We start from the raw sequence: 27,394 nt of genomic DNA on the forward strand, positions 1-27,394 counted from the left end.
TTGCGATCGTAATCACCCAAGCAGCCAAGTCACTTTTTCTGGAACCTGGTACACCCAGGTTCCAACCAATACATTGTAGTTAGTCGTAGTCTTCCCCGCTAACCCTCCTCCCCCCTCTCTGCTGACTTTCGAATCCAAATCGTTGCCGACTTTCGGGTCCACGCTCTGCCGACTTGCGAGTCCAATCTCTGCCGACTTTCGAGTCCAAGCTCTGCCGACTTTCGAGTCCAAGCTCTGCCGCCTTTCGAGTCCAACCTCTGCCGACTTTCGAGTCCAATCTCTGCTGACTTTCGAGTCCAAAACACTGCCGACTTTCGAGTCCAATTCTCTCTGCTGACTTTCGAGTCCAAAACACTGCTGACTTTCGAGTCCAACTCTCTCTGCTGACTTTCGAGTCCAAAACACTGCCGACTTTCGAGTCCAATTCTCTCTGCTGACTTTCGAGTCCAAACACTGCTGACTTCGAGTCCAACTCTCTCTGCTAACTTTCGAGTCCAAAACACTGCCGACTTTCGAGTCCAATTCTCTCTGCTGACTTTCGAGTCCAAAACACTGCCGACTTTCGAGTCCAATTCTCTCTGCTGACTTGCGAGTCCGAAACACTGCTGACTTTCGAGTCCAATTCTCTCTGCTGACTTTCGAGTTCAAAACACTGCTGACTTTCGAGTCCAACTCTCTCTGCTGACTTTCGAGTCCAAAACACTGCTGACTTTCGAGTCCAACTCTCTCCTAGCAGACTTTCGAGTCCAAAACAACAACTTCTCCGTGCCGACTTGCGAGTCCATCAACAACTTCTCCTTGCCGACTTACGAGTCCGACCACAACTTCTCCTAGCAGACTTGGGGGTCCGAATAACAACATCTCCGAGCCGACTTTCGAGTCCCATTTCCCTGCATCCAAGCCGACTGGCGCACCCAAGTGACGGGCGACCCACGGACCTGCGCGTCCGACAACAACCATCCGCCGCAGCCCGATCGAAGCCAACATCTTCTCTTCTCCCTCTTCCCCAGGCACCATCTGCAGCCAACGGCATCCCGACGTGAGAAGACCCTCCCAGACGCGAGAAGCCTACGCCGTCCAGGAGCCCCGGAGCTGATCTTTCCCGACGCCCGAGCTTCAGTTGGTCACCAGCGCAGCCCAGATCCTGATCCATTTATCTGACTTTAATATTCAGTCAATAAACCGTACTCTTACTCTTTACCGTATTTCCCTCTCGAGTTCTCCCTGGGGGGCAAACGGATCGGGGTGAAATCTTTACAGCAACCACGCCTGAACCAAATAAATATATCTGCACAGACGCTGGACGTCCCGCTGACTACCCGTGGACGACAGGACGTTACAATTATATTAAAAGACCTTTATTATAAAATACACTCTGACGTTTGTGGTCCAATTACACCAGCAACAGTAGATGGTAAACACTATTATGTTGTATTTATTGATCAACAAAATCCTTAAAAAAATAAAACACATCAGATTTATGTGACATTAAATATGTAACAGAATAATGAGAAACTTGGACTCTTGTTAAGAAACCTAATAATAAAAACATTATTAACTGTAGATGGGTTTTTACAATAAAGAAAGATGAGTCGGGTAACCCTATCAAATACAAAGCTATACTTGTTGCTTGTGGTTACTCACAACAATATTTGATTGATTATGACGAAACCTTTGCACCAGTAGCGAAGATAACTAGTTTCCGCTTTATTTTAGCTTTATCAAATCAATACGATCTTAAGATACACCAAATGGATGTAAAGACAGCGTTTTTGAATGGACATTTAGAAGATGAAATTTATATGTCCCTTCCCCCAAGGTTTAGATTGTAAAAATAACAAAGTCTGTTAATTAAATAAATCAATTTACGGTCTTAAATAAGGTGCCAGATGTTGGTATAATACGTTTCAGAAAATAGTAACAGCAGCTGGGTTTGTTAGTTGTTCTGTAGATCTGTACAATTTCGTCAAGAAGATAATTGCTCGCAGCTGCCACTAGCCATCTATTGATAAGATTGCATCTGGACGCTGCCGATCTACCTAAATAAACTCGGGAAACTCGCGATACCCGGGTCACGCAGGTCCGCGCACACATGTGTGATTACGGGCCATAAACAGAATCCCGCGATCGGTCACGTTCTTCACACCAATTGCATGCAGACGTCGCAGGAATTAGTTATCTAAGTCAGCGATGGGCACGCAGTGGCTCAATTTGCTCACGCTGCTCAAACCGTTATCTTTTTTCGGAGGCGCCAGCATGTCGCACAATTGCAGACGCACAAGTGCAGTGCTCGCGACCAGCGAACCGTGAAGATTTACAAAAACAACCACACTGACCTTTGGCGCAGGTAGCGAGCACATCCTCGCGATCCCGAGTTTGCAACAACAAAACACAAGCGACCCGAACTCGCACATCGTCCCAAAAACAAGAACAATTTTAAAGGGAACTGTGCGGCTAGCGTTGACTTCTGCACTAAAGAAAAAAGTTTGGATTTCTTTTGCAGTCATTTTTCTTAGGCGGACATAAATGCACGTTAAAATGGCTGAAGATATTGATCTACTCAAAAAGTTTTTGTCAGTGTATTTTCTCGGCTCGCACATTCTGTGTGTCGCGTGAGTGCGACGGTTCGCAACGCTGGGGGTTGTTGTTGTTTTTTTTTTTTCAGCGAGCCGCTGCTCAAACCGTTAGATCTCGTGCCCGTCGCTGATCTAAGTAGTTCCCATGGCTGTATCCAGCTGTTTATGTTTTTATAGGATAAACCCATGTAACCCAAAAGTAGACCTAAGTAAATACCCTTTGACCCGAAAACATGTATATAAACCCCATGCAGTATCCAATAAAATCAGTACGAAAAGAACTCTTTGCGTATTCACTTCTCCGCAGCCCAATTGGTATTGTACCATTGCCACTGGTACTGAACCTGAGGCATGCAATTAAAACTATTATCAGCATTATGATTTGTTCTAAGTCCGCACATTTGGTAACCCCCGACTTCGGACTTTGTTCGACAGTTGATAAAAAAAAAAAAAAAAAAAAAAAAAAAACTGAAGCAATCACGTTAGTGATTAATTGGTCAACAAGGCGACCAATCAGCATTTAAACAGAAGTTCACTTGGCGAACTCTGGTGCTAACTGCTATCAACATGGCGATAGACAGTAAAAAAAAAAAAAAAAAAAGAAGCAATAAAGGTCAACAAGGCGACCTGAGATAACTCAAAGCACAGATTTGGTCAACTCGGCGAACCAATCTGCAATTTCTACGTGATAACGATACTTTTACTGATATTAATAAACCACGGTGTGAGTTGAGGCACATCAGTAACAAAATACCTCTTAAGGTTTATTTAATAAAGTAAAATGGCATCGTCAAGTATCACCACTTTATTGGATGAACAGCAGGCGCTGGGCGAGTGCATTCAATCTCTGATAAGGAACTTTAAGAAGGATTCCGACAGCAGAAAAACCAAACCTGCATATTATACGGAGCGGTTGACAAATCTGGAGGGACTCTGGACAAATTTTGCCAGCAGAGATGCCAAAATACGAGCCATTTTAAAAGGAGAATCAAGCAGCCATCCTTATTTTATAAATAATTATTTTATCGAAATAAAAAATTTAGTAATTGAATACCAAAATATATTCAACACTAAGCTCGCAGCATTAAAAACTGAGACAGAGTCAATTGCATCTACGGATGAGGATCTAGAAATTGAGTCCATGTTTCGCGAGCAAAGGGCGCTGATCGACAGCTTGGAGCGCGCATCATGGGCAAAGTAACGCTCGACACATGCCAACATTTTGAGGCAATTATTTTTGAATATTGGAATGAAATTAAAAACATTCATGTCCAAATACACAAAAAATTTCAAAATCCTAAGGAATTGGGATATGACGATTCCCGATATTTAATGGCCAAAGATGCCATTGTGTCCTTCCAAGAAACAATTGGAGGAGTAAGGAAAGCTGCGACGGTAGCCAGTTCCCCTACGGCGGCAGCATTACCGTTGCCAAAGGTAACGATTCCCAAATTTGATGGAAATTACCTAAAATGGCAACAATTTCATGACTTGTTCAAGAAAATGATTCATGAATCAACAATACCCACAATTCAAAAAATGTGGTATTTAACAACTAATTTAATTGGAGAGACGTTTAATTCGTCACTTACAGAAAGCAAATTTGCGACAGCTTGGAAAATGTTGCAAGAACGGTATAGCAACAAAAGAGTGCTATGCAACATTCTTATCCAAAAATTGTTAGATTTCGCACCCATATCTAAAGATGCAAAAGGAATAAAGGCACTGCATGATAATATAAAAGAAACATTATCTGCATTAAATAATATTGAAATTAAAACGGATAATTGGGATCCAATCCTTTTACACTTATTAACAAAGAAATTGGATCGCCAAACACACTTGCTGTATGAGCAGTCAATTCCAGATACAAGGAATTTACAATCAATACAGGAATTTTTGGAATTCTTGGAGCAAAGATTTCTCACGCAGGAGGCAATATCCGGTGAGAAAATCAAAAAGCCGATCACGTGTGCTGCAGGAGCAGAAGCACAATTGCTTCTTTTGCAAAAAACCAAATCATAGCATTTTTAAATGTAATGATTTTTTAAAAAAGACTCCAGCAGAGCGACTTAGCTGGACGCAAAAGAACAAATTATGTGTTAAATGTCTGAGTGCAAATCATACCTCCAAAACATGCACAAGGAGGAATTGCTTTACATGCAACAAAGGACATAATACACTACTGCACCTTAAAAAGGTTGCTGACAACCAAGAGACCATTACTGCAGCATCAGTAAATGGCAGACAAGAAAGCTACGTCCTCCTAGCCACGGCAAGAGTCATCGTCGTAGGCAACAATGGACAAATGCCTGAATTCAGAGCACTATTAGACTCTGGATCCCAGATAAATGCAATTTCTGATTGAGCAATTCAGAAATTGTCATTGAAAACCACGAACTCTATGCTTAAAATAAACGGCATAGGTGGAAAGGCACACACGTCAAGCTCCAGAGTCAATGTAGAGATAAAGTCAAAATATGGAAACTTTGTCTCAAGACTGAAAGCGATGGTAATGCCTCACATTGTTGCTGATCAGCCGACATATCCAATCTCGACGGAAAATTGGAAAATCCCGAACATCACGTTGGTTGACCCTAATTTCGGAAGTCCAGGAAAAATAGGCTTGCTGATTGGAGCAGAGCATTATTTTGAAATAATGCTATCAGAGAGTCTACACCTCCACAAGGGACTACCACGACTACAAAATACCAAGCTTGGCTGGATTGTAGCTGGAAAAATATTAAATGAAGGAAGAACATAGTCCATTTGTGCAGTTCTCACGGAGGCAAAGAAAGTAGATGAGCAACTAGAGAAGTTCTGGGAGCTTGACAACTTTCAACCCGAAAAGAAGTGTTATTCACCAGTTGAATGGCAATGTGAGGCCCACTTCCTAGAAAATATTCAGCGAACACAAGACTCAAAATTCATCGTCCAGTTACCATTTCTGGAGCATACATCAGCCCTGGGGGAGAGTCGTGACATTGCCACGCGACGATTCCTATCCCTAGAAAAAAGGCTGCAGAGAGATCATGTGATCAAAGAAGGCTATATAAACTTCATGAAGGAATATGAAGAGCTTGGACACATGAAAGAAGTTCCTTTAGTAAATTTACCAAGAACACACTATTTCATCCCACATCATTGTGTGTTGAAACCAGAGAGTCACACAACAAAATTACGTGTGGTTTTCGACGCATCAGCAGTGACATCCTCTGGAATGTCATTAAATGATTTGTTGCCCAAAGGCCCAACAGTGCAAAATTCATTAATGTCGATATTGTTACGCTTTAGAATACACAAATATGTATTCACTGCCGACATTGAGAAAATGTACAGGAAAATTTGGATTAATCCAAAGGATCAACACTATCAAATGATAGTATGGAGAAATAGCCCATCGGAAACGCTAAAATATTACCGTCTGAAAACGGTGACATATGGCACAAAATCAGCACCATACTTAGCAACGAAGTGCTTAGAACATTTGGCAACTAAACAAATGCAGCATTATCCGGTTGGATCTCATGCACTTAAAAATGATTTCTACGTGGATGATTGCATCACTGGAGCAGATACAATGCCCGAAGCCCTGCAGATAAGAACTGAGCTAAACAAAATTTTGCTAAGTTCTGGGTTTAAATTACGGAAATGGTGCGCAAACAGTAATAAACTACTACAGGGATTAAACAAAGATGACATAATCCCTGAAGTTCAGTTGGAAGATACTGCGTATGAAGATTGCAGTGTCAAAACTCTTGGAATTATTTGGAATCCCAATATCGACAAGCTTTGCGGCAAAACACAAGTTGCCACAAACTCCAAAATAACGAGACGCGATGTAGTCTCAGAAATATTTTAAATATTTGATCCTCTTGGACTATTCTCTCCAGTTGTCATAAAGGCCAAAATATTTATGCAAGGTCTGACCAAAGAGAAATTTGACTATAACGAAGAGTTACCGGAACATCTACAGAAGCAATGGATTGCATTCCGAGAAAGCTTACAGGCTTTGAATGAAATAAAAATTTCACGACATGTCTTCAAAGGGAAGACACCAACGACGAAGGAAATACACACATTTGTAGACGCTTCAGAAAATGCATATGCAGCAGCAGTATATCTTCGAGGAGTTCACAAGGATAAGAGGGTAACGGTCCAACTACTGTGCAAAATCGCATTTGGCACCAATAAACACAATAACCCTTCCTCGATTGGAATTAAAGGCTGCAGTGCTTGGGGCGCAGTTAACGTCCACGGTAAAGGAACAGTTGTCCATGCAAGCAGTTCCTACATATTTCTGGGCAGATTCCGAAATTGTGCTTTCCTGGATAAATAGCCCGACCACAATAACGGACAAATTTGTGGCAACAAGAATTACGACGATTCAGGAAGCATCGTTACAAAAGGAATGGAGACATGTCCCATCAGAACAGAACGCCGCGGATGTTGCATCAAGAGGAATATGTGGATCCAAATTCGCAAATCACAGTCTTTGGTTTTATGGGCCACTCTTTTTGTATGGACCAGCATCAAAATGGCCAGCACCGTTTATTGCATCTAAAATTGAGTGCATGGCCAAAACTGCAGAAACATCTTTAGGTGCAGTTAAAGAAGATAGCAGTCTAATATACAATAATAATCACGGAAATTCATTTTCCAAGCTACTACGGATAGTAGCTTATATCCTGCGGTGGAAAAGAAAACCACTAGTTGCAGGAGAAACAATAAACGTTGAAGAACTTGAACGAGCAAGGAAATTAGTTCTTCGCAGCATCCAGCAGAAGCATTTCATCGCAGAGGTCAAAAGTTTGAAGAAGTCTCGCGATGTCGAAAAGAGCAGCAACATAAGCTCTCTCACACCGTTTATAGACCAGGACAATCTCATCCGAGTTGGCGGAAGGTTGGAAGCAGCTGCATTATCATATGATGCTAAGCACCCAATACTGCTTTCATACAATGACCCAATTGTCAAGCTTATCTTTGAAAAAGTGCACAAGGATAATATGCACTGTGGAGCACAAGCACTAGTGGCCACTTCACGACAAAGATATTGGGCTATAAAGGCAAAACCAATTGCCCGAAATGTTGTACTCAGCTGTGTAAAATGTACCAGAGCTAAACCAAAATTGATGGAACAAATCATGGGACATTTACCACCATTAAGAGTAACGCCACCAAGGCCGTTCCTTAATGCCGGCGTTGATTATTGTGGACCCTTTAAAATCCACTATAAAATTCGTGGAAAGAAACCACATACAGCATACATTGCCATATTTTGCTGTTTGGCCACTAAAGCAGTCCATCTGGAGCTAGTAAGCGATCTAACAACGGAGGCATTCTTGGGAGCACTGCGTCGGTTTATAAGCCGACGTGGAAGGTGTCAAAGGCTGCACTGCGATAATGCAACCAATTTTGTTGGAGCTAGGAATAAGCTTCAAGAGCTGGAAGATGCAATCTTTTCGGAGAAAGCCAGAAAGGCTATTATTGAGAGTTGCTCTAACAAAGGAGTCAACTTTAAATTTATCCCGCCAAGAGCACCTCATTTTGGAGGATTATGGGAAGCTGCTGTAAAATCAGCTAAGCATTTGCTGCTGAAAAATGTCACCACAGCGAATCTGACATATGAAGAGTTGGAAACAGTCATAGTCGAGATTGAAGCAATCTTAAACTCTCGGCCTCTAGTTCCAATGTCATCGGATCCAAATGACTTGACTGCAATTACTCCCGGTCATTTTCTTATTGGAGAACCACTAACCGCTCAAGCTGACAGCGAGCCTTCTCAGCAACCACAGTCATTGGGACAAAGATGGCAAGCTGTATCCAAGTTAAAGCATGCCTTTTGGAGTCAATGGTCAACCGACTATCTTCAACAATTGCAACAAAGGCAAAAATGGAGGCGATCATCAGCAAATATAAAGGAAGGAGCTTTGGTGTTTATCAAAGAAGACAACACTCCAGTACTTCAATGGCCAATGGGACGAGTTGTCAAGATATTTCATGGAAAGGACAATTTTGTCAGAGTAGTGGAGATAAAAACTGCAAAAGGATACTTCAAGCGTGATATCCAGCATATAGCACCGCTATTTCCGGAAGAAGAACCAGTACACAAACACCCCGTATCCGAAGAATCTGACGACAACAGCGTTGATGAACATGCATCGAAGAGGAAGAAGACATCAACTATTTCTACAGTGGCAATGAAATTGATAGTAATGCTTCTAGTGTTACCATTAACTGTGGCACAATCCATTAACGTGACACAGTTTATGTCAAGGCCTGGAATTTTCTTCGAAAAAATTGGAAAGGGCCAACTTGCCACCACGGATTGGTCCATCGTTTTATATTACAATTTGAATCCCTACTGGCATGATATGAACACATTTTCAATGGGAGTTACAAAAGTTGGCCACGTATGTCCACAATTTCCATATAAGGAAGCATGTACGAGTATGTATCATCACTTGAAACATCTGGAGGAGGACCTGCAAGCTGAAAATATGCTACTAGCAAGAACTAGAAAACAAAGAGCCCCACTCGACATCGTTGGAAATATAGCAAGTAGCCTTTTTGGTGTATTGGATTCAACATATGCCAAAGACATGGCTAGCACAATAAATAAGGTTAAACATAATGAGGAACACTTATTAACCTTATTAAAGAATCAAACGTCCTTAATAGATTCAACAAATAATGTCATAAAGAGAGACGAAATTTCGAACTTTAAGGGGGTCTTCTCATACAAAAGCCGTTTTTTGGACCCTTTTTAAAAAAATTCATATTTGAAAACGCAAAGAGTAATTGAAAACTTTTTTTATTTATTGTATTCAAAAATGTTTAAAGTAACTAAAAAAATGGTTTTTGCCTCGATACGAGGGTTGATCGAAGAGTAATGAGACTTCAAACTTGGTGGTCGAAAAAAAAGGTGTCGTCCTGGCGGCCACGATTCAGGGTCTCCAGAGCGTCCGAAATGAAAAATAAAAACGGGGTTATAATTAGAATTGATGTCATTTTCGGCTGACGGAACAGATTTTTTTTTTAAATTTTTAAAACAAAATGGCGGCAATTCAAAAAAAAAATTCGATTTCGGTCGTTTTTTTTTGTAGTTTAGTGTAAAATAAAAATAGAAAAAAAAATTTTTTTAAAAATCTGTTCCGTCAGCCGAAAATGGTGACAATTCTGCGTCGATTCCACTTTGTTTCATGAAAATCGGTTCAGTGGAACTGGAGATATCATGGCCGCCAGTTCGAAAAACGTGGCTTCGAGATAAACGCGTTTGAAGTTTGAAAAAAGCTCATTTTGCATAGATCTTGCTTCACAAAAAAGGCTGTATCTTCTAAAGTATTTCGAATTTCTAAAAATCCTTTTGGGGACATATACACACCATCCCAAGCTATAAATAAATGCAAAAAAAAAATCGAAAAAAAAAAGTTGCCCAATGAGAAGACCCCCTTAAGCGACTTAAGTTGATTGAGGACTACATTGCTGACACAAGAAATGCCAGTAATTTATTTGATAAATGGTCGTGGTATACTTCACTGTCACCTCAGCTTGCGATGATGGCATCAAATCTTCAACGTGTACAATCGGAAATAATTAATATATTAACCGATGTTCGCCACAACAAAATCAGCCCAATGTTGATATCACCACGACAGCTTAAGGAACAACTGGAGCAAATACGAAGACACTTAAAGACTGGACAAATTCTTCCAGTGTCGCCAAGTAACATCCTCATGGCATACCAGATGATGAAGGGAGAAGGAGCTATTGTAGATGATCACGTCATTATTAAAGTCAAGCTTCCGTTGATTTCGTCACAAGTTTTAGACATCTACAAACTGACTCCCATTCCATTCTTATCTCAGGAAGGGATCCAGTAAATTGAAACAAGAGCACCGTTTCTGGCCATCAACAGTCATCATGATGAGTTTGTAGAAATGTCTGAGGCGGACTTCAATACTTGCCAAGAACGGGCTAAGAATGATTTCATCTGCTACAATAAGCAAGCGATGTTCTCTTCAGAGACAAGTTGTGAGATGAAATTGTTTCACAATAAAACAGATGCTTCTTTCAAACTAATAACTACAAAAAGAGCATTTTTATGGCTTGGAACGTATGCCGAAAATCAATGGATCTTTGCTACAAATTCATGCTTAAAGCTATCTGCTGTATGTGTAGATGGCGCATCTGATATAGAATTACAAGGCTCTGGATGGTTAACTGCCAGACCTGGATGTACAATTCGAAATACATTAATGACAATCACGAAACGAGAAGTCACAGAAACTAAACTTTAAGCATTGTAAGGAAGTTCGACGGCTGGGGTAGGTCTCAGTCACGTCCAAGGTCCTCTTTAACAGAAAAATTTATAAAGATGTGGGACAAAGTGTTTGACGCGCGGTAAACTGACGTGAGATGGTGGCTGTCAGTTACCGGGATACGAAGCCAGAGAAATGACTTGTCCGGCCTTTGCAATAAAGCGAAATAATCGTCGGAGCGCGTTTTGGGTCGGACCCATAGCAATCGCTAGAAGGAGACCGAGAGAGGGGTCGATTTTGGGGACCACCGTTTCCTAGGGCAGAGTTTATGGCCTAAGATCTAGGCATTTTGGGCAAATATTCTACGTAATTCATGGCCAGCGTGATTGTGGGTCGTTTCCCTCGCGAGCTGGGCTCGATTTTGAGCCGAAAGTTTTACTTAAGAGGGCTTTTCCTGAATTTATTTAATTCATTATACTTCAAGCGTGATATCCAGCATATAGCACCGCTATTTCCGGAAGAAGAACCAGTACACAAACACCCCGTATCCGAAGAATCTGACGACAACAGCGTTGATGAACATGCATCGAAGAGGAAGAAGACATCAACTATTTCTACAGTGGCAATGAAATTGATAGTAATGCTTCTAGTGTTACCATTAACTGTGGCACAATCCATTAACGTGACACAGTTTATGTCAAGGCCTGGAATTTTCTTCGAAAAAATTGGAAAGGGCCAACTTGCCACCACGGATTGGTCCATCGTTTTATATTACAATTTGAATCCCTACTGGCATGATATGAACACATTTTCAATGGGAGTTACAAAAGTTGGCCACGTATGTCCACAATTTCCATATAAGGAAGCATGTACGAGTATGTATCATCATTTGAAACATCTGGAGGAGGACCTGCAAGCTGAAAATATGCTACTAGCAAGAACTAGAAAACAAAGAGCCCCACTCGACATCGTTGGAAATATAGCAAGTAGCCTTTTTGGTGTATTGGATTCAACATATGCCAAAGACATGGCTAGCACAATAAATAAGGTTAAACATAATGAGGAACACTTATTAACCTTATTAAAGAATCAAACGTCCTTAATAGATTCAACAATTAATGTCATAAAGAGAGACGAAATTTCGAACTTTAAGGGGGTCTTCTCATACAAAAGCCGTTTTTTGGACCCTTTTTAAAAAAATTCATATTTGAAAACGCAAAGAGTAATTGAAAACTTTTTTTATTTATTGTATTCAAAAATGTTTAAAGTAACTAAAAAAATGGTTTTTGCCTCGATACGAGGGTTGATCGAAGAGTAATGAGACTTCAAACTTGGTGGTCGAAAAAAAAGGTGTCGTCCTGGCGGCCACGATTCAGGGTCTCCAGAGCGTCCGAAATGAAAAATAAAAACGGGGTTTTAATCAGAATTGATGTCATTTTCGGCTGACGGAACAGATTTTTTTTTTAAATTTTTAAAACAAAATGGCGGCAATTCAAAAAAAAAATTCGATTTCGGTCGTTTTTTTTTGTAGTTTAGTGTAAAATAAAAATAGAAAAAAAAATTTTTTTAAAAATCTGTTCCGTCAGCCGAAAATGGTGACAATTCTGCGTCGATTCCACTTTGTTTCATGAAAATCGGTTCAGTTGAACTGGAGATATCATGGCCGCCAGTTCGAAAAACGTGGCTTCGAGATAAACGCGTTTGAAGTTTGAAAAAAGCTCATTTTGCATAGATCTTGCTTCACAAAAAAGGCTGTATCTTCTAAAGTATTTCGAATTTCTAAAAATCCTTTTGGGGACATATACACACCATCCCAAGCTATAAATAAATGCAAAAAAAAAAATCGAAAAAAAAAAGTTGCCCAATGAGAAGACCCCCTTAAGCGACTTAAGTTGATTGAGGACTACATTGCTGACACAAGAAATGCCAGTAATTTATTTGATAAATGGTCGTGGTATACTTCACTGTCACCTCAGCTTGCGATGATGGCATCAAATCTTCAACGTGTACAATCGGAAATAATTAATATATTAACCGATGTTCGCCACAACAAAATCAGCCCAATGTTGATATCACCACGACAGCTTAAGGAACAACTGGAGCAAATACGAAGACACTTAAAGACTGGACAAATTCTTCCAGTGTCGCCAAGTAACATCCTCATGGCATACCAGATGATGAAGGGAGAAGGAGCTATTGTAGATGATCACGTCATTATTAAAGTCAAGCTTCCGTTGATTTCGTCACAAGTTTTAGACATCTACAAACTGACTCCCATTCCATTCTTATCTCAGGAAGGGATCCAGTAAATTGAAACAAGAGCACCGTTTCTGGCCATCAACAGTCATCATGATGAGTTTGTAGAAATGTCTGAGGCGGACTTCAATACTTGCCAAGAACGGGCTAAGAATGATTTCATCTGCTACAATAAGCAAGCGATGTTCTCTTCAGAGACAAGTTGTGAGATGAAATTGTTTCACAATAAAACAGATGCTTCTTTCAAACTAATAACTACAAAAAGAGCATTTTTATGGCTTGGAACGTATGCCGAAAATCAATGGATCTTTGCTACAAAATCATGCTTAAAGCTATCTGCTGTATGTGTAGATGGCGCATCTGATATAGAATTACAAGGCTCTGGATGGTTAACTGCCAGACCTGGATGTACAATTCGAAATACATTAATGACAATCACGAAACGAGAAGTCACAGAAACTAAACTTTAAGCATTGTAAGGAAGTTCGACGGCTGGGGTAGGTCTCAGTCACGTCCAAGGTCCTCTTTAACAGAAAAATTTATAAAGATGTGGGACAAAGTGTTTGACGCGCGGTAAACTGACGTGAGATGGTGGCTGTCAGTTACCGGGATACGAAGCCAGAGAAATGACTTGTCCGGCCTTTGCAATAAAGCGAAATAATCGTCGGAGCGCGTTTTGGGTCGGACCCATAGCAATCGCTAGAAGGAGACCGAGAGAGGGGTCGATTTTGGGGACCACCGTTTCCTAGGGCAGAGTTTATGGCCTAAGATCTAGGCATTTTGGGCAAATATTCTACGTAATTCATGGCCAGCGTGATTGTGGGTCGTTTCCCTCGCGAGCTGGGCTCGATTTTGAGCCGAAAGTTTTACTTAAGAGGGCTTTTCCTGAATTTATTTAATTTTTCTCGTTTTTAAATTTCTCTGCATTTTATTTTTTTTTCCCACTGTGGGCAGCATATGGCCTCTCGGAAGTGGCGGTCAGTGATTAACTTCTCCGCGAGAGCAAAAATATATATAAATAAAATTTTACTTAAGTCTCATTATAAAAGTTCAGAGGAGAATTTCTCCCAGTGTAGGCGAAACTCAGCCATCCCCCGCAAGAACCAAAAATATAAATACGTACACGAGTTTAGGTTTAATTAGTTTTCAGTTTTCATTTGGGCTCTTTTTTTTATTTAAATCAAGTTGTATTTTTCCAGAATTTTTCTTTTAGTTTTCGTTTTGGTTTTATTTGATAAAGTTTGCAGGGATTATTAACAAAAAAAACAAGGTTAGATTTCGGGGCATTATTTCTAGCCTACTCTAGCGAAAACCGCATCTTGGCCATCGAAAAATTTTTATCCACACATATACCCGCTGGCCAAAATGCGATCCTCCCTATACACTCACCCGTCTCCGTATTTCCGCACACACACACGTGCCTGCCGGTGGCTGCTGCTCCCGCCACGTCCTCGCCGTCCGCTTCCAAAAGAATTTGCCTCCTTGGCCGTCGAGAAAACTTCTCTGCACTTCACTGGCTGCCTCACGATCGTTGGGCACTTGGTATAAATTGTCACTGTCAATATGCACTTTTTCCGCCCTCGTTGGTCGCAGAAAACTCCGTCGCGTGAACAAAACACTCCCGTTTTGGCTTCGCTGAAAAAGAACTACGTCGTCCGCTCGCACGTCTATCCGATTTCGTCGCCTCCGCAAAAGTAAATCCAGCCACGCGGCTTTGCCAAATTTTCGGCCGCGCTGGTAATTTTCCATTGCTCTTGCATTTCGGTGCATCAGCTTCCCTCTCGCTCTCGCCCGTTGGCGCGTGCCAATTTTCGGGGGTTGCTTTGCGCTCGATCGTATGTTCCCTCTCCGTTGCTCTCATACGGCGCTAACTCCGTGGCCACTTGTTCGTGGTGAATATCTCTCTCTGCTCTCCGAGTGTAGGTGTGTGTGTGTGTGTGTGCGGGATCTAGAGATGTGAGAACGGGGAACCAAAGATAACTATAAACTCTTGTCTATGCTTAACTTTTGTACAGCTAATAAATGACTATATTATGAAACTTGGCTGCTTAAATATACATGGCTTATTTTATACCGAAAAATGGGAAAAATGATTATATATACAAAGCTTATATTTACAGAGTGCGAAATGATTCTATACAAAGCTTATGTTTACTAAGTGAGAAGTGCTTAAAATATTTTACAAAAATTATTTACAACGACTTAGTTTACAAAGCGAGAATAATTTGGGCGTTTGCCGGTTTGTTTTGGTTTTGCTGCTAGCTGCGGCGGCTCTCCATGAGCGTTGACGGCAGTTGTTATTGCCGTTGGCTATAGCTCTCCATGAGCGTTGGCGGCTGTTGTTATTGCCGTCGGCTGCTGTTGTTGTCGCTGCCGGCTCCTGACCGCCGTTGTTGTTGGCTTTGAGAGCTGCTGATGCGCGCTGCCGCTGTCGCTGTTGATGACGTAGCTGCGGTTGTTGTTGTTGGCTACGGGCGCGAGCTATTGTTTTCGCTGCTGTTGCGCTGGCCGTTGCTATTGCCGCTGCTGTTGGCCGCTGTTCTGGCCGTTGTTGATGACGTCGACGGCCGGTGTTGTGGCCGTTGGTTGATGGCGTCACCGTTGATGACGTGGCGGCTGTCGTTGTTGTTGTCTGCGAGAGCGAGCTGTTGTTGTGGCCGCTGCTCGGGCCGGTGTTGAGGCCGCTGGCCGCTGTTGCTGACGTCGCTGTTGATGACGTGGCCGTTGTTCTGGCCGGTGTTGTTGACGTCGTTGCCGGCGCGGATGGCCGGTGTTAAGGCTGTTGTTGTTGCCGTCGTTGCTGGCGCGGGTGGCCGATGTTAGGGCTGTTGTTAAATGCCGCCGCCAGTATTGGTGGGGAGTCAGACGACTCCTCACACCCTCCCCTTACTTCGGGGTGCGCTGCGAGATGGTGATCCTGTTTGCCTTGCTGAAGTGGACCCTGAACTCCTCTGGGCCCGCGTAGAACAGGAATTTCCTGTTTACTCGCCTGTTCGCGGCCTCCTGCGGTTGGACTCGCTCGACCACAGAGCGTGGGATCCGTCCTCCCGCGATCCGGATACGCCAGTGTGCAGGCGGCAGGACCCAGTCCTGATCGGCAGTGGGATACTCCTCCTTCTCCTCGGCTGCGGGGGTGGCAGGCGGACCCTTGATCGGCACCGGTGTAGGGCGGTTGCCCTGCTCAGCTCGCGCGAGGCGGGCCTTGGCGAGGCAGTCCTTGTCGTACTGCACCATCCAGGGATCGGGGGGCAGCTCGCTCGCGCTGCGTTTGGGATTCGGCTTCGGCTTCAGGCCGCATATCACCCCGGACGCGGAGAATATGGTGCGTCGGGCAACGTCGGCCGCGTCGAAGTCCGACATGCTGCTGGCCCGCCTGTGTCTCCTGGCGACGGGGACCACGTCGTCGTCCTCCTGGCTGCCGTCGTCGTCGGCTGTGCCCACGTCGCTGCCCTTGCTGCGAGGGCCTGTGGCGACTACGTCGTTGCTGTCGCTGCTCCCGTTCGGTCGACCGTGGCGGTTCTCCTCGGGTGTCGGCGACCTCGGGGTCCCCACGGCCGACGCGAACACCACCCGGCGACGTGCGACTGGCACCCGGTTGGGCACCGCCGCGGCTGCGCCGGCGTGGCTAACTGCTCGATGAAGATCGGGCAGCGGTCTACGGCCCGCTAGGATCTCGTCGGCGTGCTCCAGCGCCTCGCTGAAGGCCTCCCAATCGATGTCCTCGGGCAGGACTCCCGCCTGGGGTCCGGTCTTCCCGGGGCTCGGCTCTCCCTCGGCTGGATATCCCAGCACCACGTCATCCGTGCGGGAGACTTCCACGGTGGCCGCGGCTGATATTGCCGCGCGCCACAAACGGCTCGGATTGTACGACGCCATTGTCTCTGTAGAGGGAGAAAAACAAAGGTTTATTAGCTCGTGGTTGTGATGATTACTAACTAAGGTTTTAAGGAAAGTTAGTAATAAGGGCAAAAGGTTCGCTGCGATGGCACCCTAGTTTCCACTAGGGAAAGTGGGACGTTGGGAAGGCGCACCCTCCAGCAAGTGGCCCCACTGACTCAATTGTTGGCTCCTGTATCAGTGTTCCTAGGTGGCTCTTGCCTCGGCCAGATCGAGCGTCGCTCGTCGGCTTTATTTGAGCAAGTTTATTTGCTGTTGCGCCGTCTTCATACGGACTTCCGGGGCTGCTGCTGCGTGGCTATCGCCGTGTGTTCTCCCGCCGTCTACGGGTATCCTTGTCTTCTGCGTCTCTGCTGCTGCTGCTCCGCTGCTCAGGGGTTTAGCGCTCCTCGATCGCTAAACTTGCTCCGTAATCTGTGTGTCTTCTACGTGATCCAGCCGGCTGGGCACCAGATTCTGTGTTTCTGGCTCGTTGACTGCTTTCTTCAAGTCTCCAAGGGCTGCTGTTCGACGTTGCCGGCTGTGAAGATGCTGCAAGCGCACTATGGTGGGAGAGAAAAATTTGATTACTTTGTAAGGGCCTTCATATTTGGGAGCGAGCTTGGCGGCAAAGTTATCCGCCGCCTTAGACAAATGATGCTGCTTTACAAAGACCAGTGATCCTATGGTTGGCCTCCATGATCGTCGTCTGAGATCATAATGCTTGCGCTGTTCCAACGACGCCCGTTGAGTGTTCTCTCGAACCACCTTGAAAATATCCCGTAGCAATTCCGCCTTTGCTTCTGGTGAATGTGGCGCTTGGCTTGGCCCTGGAGTTACTTCATCATACAAGGCTCCTGGGAGTCGTGGCTCTCGGCCTTGAACGATGAACGCCGGACTAAATCCGGTTGAGTCTGAGACGCTGCTATTTATCGCCAGGTTCAATTCGGGCAGGAGTTCGTCCCAAGTCGTCTGCTTGTCCTCGATATACTGGGCGACCATTGTTTTAATGGTTCGATTGGCCCTCTCTGTCGGGTTCTGCTGCGGGGTATAGGGCGCTGTATATTGGATCTCCATCCCTGCCTGCTTACAAAAGGATTTAAACGAACGACTCGTAAACTGTGTCCCATTGTCACAGACAAAAGTGCGAGGAACTCCGAAGTGATTTAAAATCCTCTCCCTAAAGGATTTTTCGAGATGTGCTGAGGTGGCTTTTCTAAGTGGAATCAACTCGACCCATTTCGAAAAAGCGTCGAAAAACACGAGCAACATTGTATTCCCACCTTTCGATCGCGGAAGAGGCCCAATAAAATCGGCGCAGACAGTATCGAATGGCTCACTCACCTGCCTGGTAAACATTTTCCCCGCTGGCTTGGCTTGACTTACTTTGAACCGCTGACAAGTGTCGCACCTGCGAACGTACCTGGAAATATCGCGAAAGAGGCCCGGCCAGTAGTATCTCTGGGCGATCCGGGCGGTTGTCTTCCTGATTCCGAGGTGTCCTGCCGTGGGCTGGTCATGGCATTCCGCCAGTACTCGCTGCCGGTGTTCCTTGGCCACACACAGTTTCCATGGCACGGAGTCTTCGTCGTCGGGTCGTGATCCGATGTGTCTATATAGCTGCTGGTTCTCGTACACGTAGTCCGGATAATCCTCAGGTCTGTCCTGAACAAGCTTCACCATCCGTTGGTACCATGTACTCTCCGGCTTATCCTCCTGGATCATCTGCAGTACTTCTAAAGGCTGTCGAGAAAGTGCGTCAGCGACGACGTTCTGGCTCCCGCGTCTATAGGTGACATCGAACTGATACTGCTGGAGCTCTAACGCCCAGCGCGCTACACGGCCGGTGGGATTCTCAATCGAGTTGAGCCACTTCAGAGCGAGATGATCGGTTATCACCTCAAATCGATATCCTTCCAAGTAACATCTGAGCTTCCTGATGGCCCATATGATAGCCAGACACTCCTTTTCCGTGGCGGAATAGTTCTCCTCTGCAGCGATGAGGCGTCTGCTGGCAAAAGCGATGACTCGCTTTTCCCCTTGGATTGTCTGGGTTAACACTGCTCCGAGGCCGATGTCGCTGGCGTCCGTTTGTAACACGAACTTCTCGTTGAAATCCGGGCAGGCAAGAACCGGTGCCTCCGTCAGTTTGCTCTTCAGGTCGTCGAACGCATCCTGCTGCTCCTTCTCCCATTGCCACTTCTTGCCCTTCTTGAGCAGTAGAGACATGGGCTGCACGACGCTAGCAAAGTTTGGTACAAATCGCCGGTACCAAGACGCGATACCCAGACATCTCCTTAGCTCCTTGCACGTGGTCGGTGGACTCAGTTGCCGTACTGCTGAGATCTTCTCGGGGTCGGTGTGAATTCCCTCCTCGCTGATAACATGTCCCAAGTATACCAGGCTGCGCTTAAAGAAGCTGCACTTCTTTGCGTTGAGGCGAAGGTTCGCCTTCCGTAGCCGCCGGAATACTTCCTGCAGATGCTGTACATGCTCTTCCAGAGTGCGTCCGATGATGATGATATCATCTAAGTACGCAAACGCGTTGGGCTCCATGTCCGGTCCTATGACGCTGTCGAGCGCCCGCTGGAATGTGGCTGGTGCTGAGTGGAGGCCAAACGGCATCACTTTCCAGTGGTACAGACCCCTCCCGGGGACTGTAAAGGCAGTGCATTCGCGACTAGACTCGGCTACAGGGATTTGCCAATATCCGCTCTTCAGATCGAGCGTCGATATGTATTTGGCATGGCGCAGGCGTTCCAAGATGTGTGTTATCCTTGGCAGCGGGTATGCATCTGGAATGGAGTGAGCATTTAATTGCCGAAAATCCACGCAAAGTCGCATCTCTCCAGACTTCTTGCCCACGAGTACGATCGGGGCGCTGTGGGGACTCCGTAAAGGCTCTATACAGTCGTTGCGCAGCAGCTCGTCGATCTGCTCATCAATAATCCTCTGCATCGCGGGATTCTTCGGAAAGTATCTCTGTTTGATGGGCTTGTCATCCCGCATCGTAATCGTGTGCTCAGCGATATTTGACACTCCTGTCAATCCGTCGAATTTAGCCAATTCCTCCTGTAGAAACTGATTCACCCATGGCTCCAAGTCTGCGTGCTCCGTGTTTTCGGTGATGACAGCTAGCGCGCCTCCAGCGGCAGATCGAGGCTCTGGGATGGCTGGTGAAGGGGCTCGCCTTTCCGCTACGGGTTCCACTGCTGGCTCCACTGGCCTGGTGGCTTGTCTTCGTCGAAACGGATTGTTTCGCACGGCGTTGTCATCACGAGGCCCTAAAATGCTCCTGGTCGGGGTATCTTGCGTCTCATGCTCTGTCTCGTTGTTGGCTGGCGTGGATTCTCCGGCTTCGATGGGGTCTGTTGCTTTCGGAGTGAACGCGTTTGTTAATACCGACGGCGTAGCTAAATTATAGGTGGGGCTGGTTAACAAGAAAGGGCTTAGCTGCTGTGATGCGCGGCCACATTGAATAGTGGCAGATACGCCACAGAGGAAGTCCATGCCTAAGAGAACGTCTTCCATGATCGACGGCAGAACTAGCAGAGGAAAAGTTACCCTACGTTGGTCCAGCTGGACTTTGGCGACTAGAGACGTTGTGATCTCTTTGCGGGAGCCTTCAGCCAGGCTGACGTGAGTGCGTACCGACCGTACGTTATGTGCTGTCCCTACGAGCTGAACCACTCGTTCACTCACAAAGCTCCTACTGGCTCCGGTATCTATAGTCGCGCTGAACTTCTTCCCCTCGATCTGCACCTGCGCGATGATCCGACTCGCCTGTACCTGTAATATCTCTCCTAATTCCGGGGATTCCTGAAGGCAGTCTCCGTCCGCTCCCCGAGTGGGCGAAGACTCCTCTCGTTTCCCGGCTGTGTGCGTCTGCAACACTCGACGGTGCGTATTCCCCGACGCCCACAATCCCAGCAGAAAAGGACTCTTGAGCGCAATTCCTACAAGCAAACCTGAAATTTGTGATCGTTGACAGATTCCCGACTCGAGGACCCTGTGGGGGAACCGTAGCTGGGGTGGATGGTCGCCCGGCTATTCGCGAGAAATTTTGTTGACCTGCTGGTGGCTCGTATCCGCTCCTCCTTGGCGCGGGCTGTGGTTCGGCTACCATCCTGGCATGGCTTCCAGTGCTCCGGTCCCGGGTGACCTCGAAATTGACCGCCAAACTGGTGAGTTGCTCCAATGTAGTAAAGTCGTGCCTCCTGGCGTACATCTGGTACTCCGGTTGGAGGTTCTCGTAGATGCGCTCTAACTCCTGTTCCGCGTTGTATCCCGCTCGGTGCATCAACAGTCTGATGTTGACGAGATATTGCTTGAACGTCTCCCCTCGACGCTGATCACTAGTTCGAATCTCATCCTCGAGTCGCTGGAAATACCTCGGCGGCAAGAAGAAATCCAAAAACGCCTTTTTGAACTTCGTCCATGATTCTCCTAGCAGCTGGCTCGTCCGGAACCAGTGCTCGGCCGTGTCCGTCAAAAGACCAGGGATGGCCTGCGGCATCTTCTCCACGTCGACTTCGTAGGCGGTTGCTCGCTCCTCGAGATGCTGGATGAAGGTGATGGGATCCGTGGTGCCATCGAAAGTAATCCCCCAGTTCTTGAGTTTCTCCGACAGTGTGGCTGCTGATATCTCCGCCTTCTTCGGAAGAATCTCTCGCCTGGCCGGGAGGGTCTCCACGTCTCTGGCCACGTCGGCGGTAGCTCTGTCCTCCAGTACTGGTACTTGCAGTTGCGCGGGACCCGGTGGGTGTGGGTGTGGACTCGGTGAACGCTGTTTCCTGTCCAATTTAGCGGCGTTAATTTCCGCTTCACATTCCTGTAGTCGTTCGGTGACTTCCAGCACGTGATCATCTCGATTGTTGAAGGCAGCCAGCCGGCTCCGCATTTCCTCCACGGTTCCGGTTGCTTCCAAAGAAAAGTCCTTCAAAATCGCCTCCAATTCTCGCTTCCGCAGATACGAAATCCAGCGTGCGCCCATATTGCTGTGAAAAATTAATCGACTGGCAAACGACAAGAAAGAAATTCGAAAGGTCGAGAGAAATATTTCAGACGAGGGTCAAGCGACGTTTGAGTTGATTAAACTTCAGTGAAATATTTGATTTTTATTTTTCACACAAAAAAAAATCACTCAATGCCCACGTGCAACTAGGTTAAACTCGAATTCGATGTAAAACGGCGATTTAATGTTGCTGCTCTCCTCGACGGGAATTAAATTTATTCGACGACGATGCAAGCTTGTAGAATTTCCACGACGATGAGTTAAATTAGTCGACGGCGATGTAAGTTAAATTCGACGGGGATTCAAAGTTTTATTCCACGATGTTTTAAATTTTATTCGACGGTGATCGCGGCTTGGTAAAATTTTGTACGACAATGGCTTTTATTTCCCGTTGAAAAAAAACTGCGACTGTACGTGTAGACTCGACGACGGTTGAAAAGAGAAGAACCACCGATGCGTTTGCTGCTGGCTGTACTCGATCGCCGCTGGTGTGAGGGAGACGACGATGAGAGTGAAGGGTGAAAACAAAATGGCTGCGCTGTGGGGAATTTGTGTTAGCTTTTCCCTGCCTCGTGCTTTCGAAATTCTCGCGACCTGACTTGGGTACCTAGAGGGCTTTTCGCTCTCGCTCTCGCTCTCTCTCTCCTTTTTTTTTCCTTTCCCTCTTTGCTTTCTCTGCTCGGTTTTATTTCTTTATTTTGGCTCACGTGTGTTTCTAGTCACGTGATCAAATAACCTCTCGTTTTAGGTTATGATCTTTTCACGGCTGGGGTATAAAAATTTTCGCTGCGTGTGCCACGAGTTTCTGAGAGTGGGTATACTTTTTGGTTAAGTTCTCCCGATTTTTGCCATGTGCCTCTCGAAAATTCAAAGTTTTCTCGATTTTGAGGTTATATAGAATGCCCGGTATATATTCTTATCGATATATATATATATATTCACGTAGTTTTCTGCCCTAGAAATTTTGGAGTCCCTCGACATCCGACTCTCCATACGTTCCGACTTAGAAAATTTTCTCTAAGTGGCGGAACCGAAAATTTTTCAAACTTGACGTATCCGAATGGGTCTTTAGGCCATATTTTCGACGTCTAAAGTTCGTAAACCCCATGTCCCTGCTCGGGCGCCATTCTGTAAGGAAGTTCAACGGCTGGGGTAGGTCTCAGTCATGTCCAAGGTCCTCTTTAACAGAAAAATTTATAAAGATGTGGGACAAAGTGTTTGACGCGCGGTAAACTGACGTGAGATGGTGGCTGTCAGTTACCGGGATACGAAGCCAGAGAAATGACTTGGCCGGCCTTTGCAATAAAGCGAAATAATCGTCGGAGCGCGTTTTGGGTCGGACCCATAGCACTCGCTAGAAGGAGACCGAGAGAGGGGTCGATTTTGGGGACCACCGCTTCCTAGGGCAGAGTTTATGGCCTAAGATCTAGGCATTTTGGGCAAATATTCTACGTAATTCATGACCAGCGTGATTGTGGGTCGTTTCCCTCGCGAGCTGGGCTCGATTTTGAGCCGAAAGTTTTACTTAAGAGGGCTTTTCCTGAATTTATTTAATTTTTCTCGTTTTTAAATTTCTCTGCATTTTATTTTTTTTTCCCACTGTGGGCAGCATATGGCCTCTCGGAAGTGGCGGTCAGTGATTAACTTCTCCGCGAGAGCAAAAATATATATAAATAAAATTTTACTTAAGTCTCATTATAAAAGTTCAGAGGAGAATTTCTCCCAGTGTAGGCGAAACTCAGCCATCCCCCGCAAGAACCAAAAATATAAATACGTACGAGTTTAGGTTTAATTAGTTTTCAGTTTTCATTTGGGCTCTTTTTTTTATTTAAATCAAGTTGTATTTTTCCAGAATTTTTCTTTTAGTTTTCGTTTTGGTTTTATTTGATAAAGTTTGCAGGGATTTTTAACAAAAAAAACAAGGTTAGATTTCGGGGCATTATTTCTAGCCTACTCTAGCGAAAACCGCATCTTGGCCATCGAGAAATTTCTATTCACACATATACCCGCTGGCCAAAATGCGATCCTCCCTATACACTCACTCGTCTCCGTATTTCCGCACACACACACGTGCCTGCCGGTGGCTGCTGCTTCCGCCACGTCCTCGCCGTCCGCTTCCAAAAGAATTTGCCTCCTTGGCCGTCGAGAAAACTTCTCTGCACTTCACTGGCTGCCTCACGATCGTTGGGCACTTGGTATAAATTGTCACTGTCAATATGCACTTTTTCCGCCCTCGTTGGTCGCAGAAAACTCCGTCGCGTGAACAAAACACTCCCGTTTTGGCTTCGCTGAAAAAGAACTACGTCGTCCGCTCGCACGTCTATCCGATTTCGTCGCCTCCGCAAAACTAAATCCAGCCACGCGGCTTTGCCAAATTTTCGGCCGCGCTGGTAATTTTCCATTGCTCTTGCATTTCGGTGCATCAGCTTCCCTCTCGCTCTCGCCCGTTGGCGCGTGCCAATTTTCGGGGTTGCTTTGCGCTCGATCGTATGTTCGCTCTCCGTTGCTCTCATACGGCGCTAACTCCGTGGCCACTTGTTCGTGGTGAATATCTCTCTCTGCTCTCCGAGTGTAGGTGTGTGTGTGTGTGTGTGCGGGATCTAGAGATGTGAGAACGGGGAACCAAAGATAACTATAAACTCTTGTCTATGCTTAACTTTTGTACAGCTAATAAATGACTATATTATGAAACTTGGCTGCTTAAATATACATGGCTTATTTTATACCGAAAAATGGGAAAAATGATTATATATACAAAGCTTATATTTACAGAGTGCGAAATGATTCTATACAAAGCTTATGTTTACTAAGTGAGAAGTGCTTAAAATATTTTACAAAAATTATTTACAACGACTTAGTTTACAAAGCGAGAATAATTTGGGCGTTTGCCGGTTTGTTTTGGTTTTGCTGCTAGCTGCGGCGGCTCTCCATGAGCGTTGACGGCAGTTGTTATTGCCGTTGGCTATAGCTCTCCATGAGCGTTGGCGGCTGTTGTTATTGCCGTCGGCTGCTGTTGTTGTCGCTGCCGGCTCCTGACCGCCGTTGTTGTTGGCTTTGAGAGCTGCTGATGCGCGCTGCCGCTGTCGCTGTTGATGACGTAGCTGCGGTTGTTGTTGTTGGCTACGGGCGCGAGCTATTGTTTTCGCTGCTGTTGCGCTGGCCGTTGCTATTGCCGCTGCTGTTGGCCGCTGTTCTGGCCGTTGTTGATGACGTCGACGGCCGGTGTTGTGGCCGTTGGTTGATGGCGTCACCGTTGATGACGTGGCGGCTGTCGTTGTTGTTGTCTGCGAGAGCGAGCTGTTGTTGTGGCCGCTGCTCGGGCCGGTGTTGAGGCCGCTGGCCGCTGTTGCTGACGTCGCTGTTGATGACGTGGCCGTTGTTCTGGCCGGTGTTGTTGACGTCGTTGCCGGCGCGGATGGCCGGTGTTAAGGCTGTTGTTGTTGCCGTCGTTGCTGGCGCGGGTGGCCGATGTTAGGGCTGTTGTTAAATGCCGCCGCCAGTATTGGTGGGGAGTCAGACGACTCCTCACACCCTCCCCTTACTTCGGGGTGCGCTGCGAGATGGTGATCCTGTTTGCCTTGCTGAAGTGGACCCTGAACTCCTCTGGGCCCGCGTAGAACAGGAATTTCCTGTTTACTCGCCTGTTCGCGGCCTCCTGCGGTTGGACTCGCTCGACCACAGAGCGTGGGATCCGTCCTCCCGCGATCCGGATACGCCAGTGTGCAGGCGGCAGGACCCAGTCCTGATCGGCAGTGGGATACTCCTCCTTCTCCTCGGCTGCGGGGGTGGCAGGCGGACCCTTGATCGGCACCGGTGTAGGGCGGTTGCCCTGCTCAGCTCGCGCGAGGCGGGCCTTGGCGAGGCAGTCCTTGTCGTACTGCACCATCCAGGGATCGGGGGGCAGCTCGCTCGCGCTGCGTTTGGGATTCGGCTTCGGCTTCAGGCCGCATATCACCCCGGACGCGGAGAATATGGTGCGTCGGGCAACGTCGGCCGCGTCGAAGTCCGACATGCTGCTGGCCCGCCTGTGTCTCCTGGCGACGGGGACCACGTCGTCGTCCTCCTGGCTGCCGTCGTCGTCGGCTGTGCCCACGTCGCTGCCCTTGCTGCGAGGGCCTGTGGCGACTACGTCGTTGCTGTCGCTGCTCCCGTTCGGTCGACCGTGGCGGTTCTCCTCGGGTGTCGGCGACCTCGGGGTCCCCACGGCCGACGCGAACACCACCCGGCGACGTGCGACTGGCACCCGGTTGGGCACCGCCGCGGCTGCGCCGGCGTGGCTAACTGCTCGATGAAGATCGGGCAGCGGTCTACGGCCCGCTAGGATCTCGTCGGCGTGCTCCAGCGCCTCGCTGAAGGCCTCCCAATCGATGTCCTCGGGCAGGACTCCCGCCTGGGGTCCGGTCTTCCCGGGGCTCGGCTCTCCCTCGGCTGGATATCCCAGCACCACGTCATCCGTGCGGGAGACTTCCACGGTGGCCGCGGCTGATATTGCCGCGCGCCACAAACGGCTCGGATTGTACGACGCCATTGTCTCTGTAGAGGGAGAAAAACAAAGGTTTATTAGCTCGTGGTTGTGATGATTACTAACTAAGGTTTTAAGGAAAGTTAGTAATAAGGGCAAAAGGTTCGCTGCGATGGCACCCTAGTTTCCACTAGGGAAAGTGGGACGTTGGGAAGGCGCACCCTCCAGCAAGTGGCCCCACTGACTCAATTGTTGGCTCCTGTATCAGTGTTCCTAGGTGGCTCTTGCCTCGGCCAGATCGAGCGTCGCTCGTCGGCTTTATTTGAGCAAGTTTATTTGCTGTTGCGCCGTCTTCATACGGACTTCCGGGGCTGCTGCTGCGTGGCTATCGCCGTGTGTTCTCCCGCCGTCTACGGGTATCCTTGTCTTCTGCGTCTCTGCTGCTGCTGCTCCGCTGCTCAGGGGTTTAGCGCTCCTCGATCGCTAAACTTGCTCCGTAATCTGTGTGTCTTCTACGTGATCCAGCCGGCTGGGCACCAGATTCTGTGTTTCTGGCTCGTTGACTGCTTTCTTCAAGTCTCCAAGGGCTGCTGTTCGACGTTGCCGGCTGTGAAGATGCTGCAAGCGCACTATGGTGGGAGAGAAAAATTTGATTACTTTGTAAGGGCCTTCATATTTGGGAGCGAGCTTGGCGGCAAAGTTATCCGCCGCCTTAGACAAATGATGCTGCTTTACAAAGACCAGTGATCCTATGGTTGGCCTCCATGATCGTCGTCTGAGATCATAATGCTTGCGCTGTTCCAACGACGCCCGTTGAGTGTTCTCTCGAACCACCTTGAAAATATCCCGTAGCAATTCCGCCTTTGCTTCTGGTGAATGTGGCGCTTGGCTTGGCCCTGGAGTTACTTCATCATACAAGGCTCCTGGGAGTCGTGGCTCTCGGCCTTGA

At 46.6% G+C, this 27,394-nt stretch overlaps 2 protein-coding genes across 5 annotated transcripts in view; both read right to left on the minus strand.

The window, feature by feature from the left end:
- The window catches only part of LOC138929155 (uncharacterized), a 229,375-nt gene that overhangs the window by 162,990 nt on the left and 38,991 nt on the right, over window positions 1-27,394 (minus strand). Inside the window, exon 3 of one of the 4 annotated variants that reach the window (XM_070288365.1) lies at window positions 24,774-26,516. The exons of 1 other annotated variant lie outside the window; for it this stretch is intronic. In XM_070288365.1, coding sequence (XP_070144466.1) covers window positions 25,522-26,516 — 995 coding nt within the window. In that variant the 3' untranslated portion in view covers window positions 24,774-25,521. Of the gene's footprint in view, window positions 1-24,773; window positions 26,517-27,394 lie in introns of those variants that run through there. 2 more of the 4 variants (XM_070288366.1, XM_070288369.1) reach the window with 2 other exon arrangements.
- Window positions 15,236-24,077, minus strand: LOC138929156 (uncharacterized). The gene is made up of 2 exons (XM_070288371.1): window positions 24,026-24,077; window positions 15,236-16,974 (listed from the first exon to the last, which is right to left on the minus strand). Exon 2 carries the CDS (start codon window positions 16,967-16,969, stop codon window positions 15,980-15,982), a length of 990 nt encoding a protein of 329 aa, XP_070144472.1. The 5' UTR covers window positions 16,970-16,974; window positions 24,026-24,077; the 3' UTR covers window positions 15,236-15,979.

This window comes from Drosophila kikkawai, chromosome X (assembly GCF_030179895.1).
Source record: "Drosophila kikkawai strain 14028-0561.14 chromosome X, DkikHiC1v2, whole genome shotgun sequence".
NCBI classification, from domain to species: domain Eukaryota; kingdom Metazoa; phylum Arthropoda; class Insecta; order Diptera; family Drosophilidae; genus Drosophila; species Drosophila kikkawai.

Excerpts from the sequence above, each read along its gene's own strand:
- LOC138929156 (XM_070288371.1), bottom strand. The coding sequence starts at position 16,969 with ATGGCGTCGTACAATCCGAGCCGTTTGTGGCGCGCGGCAATATCAGCC.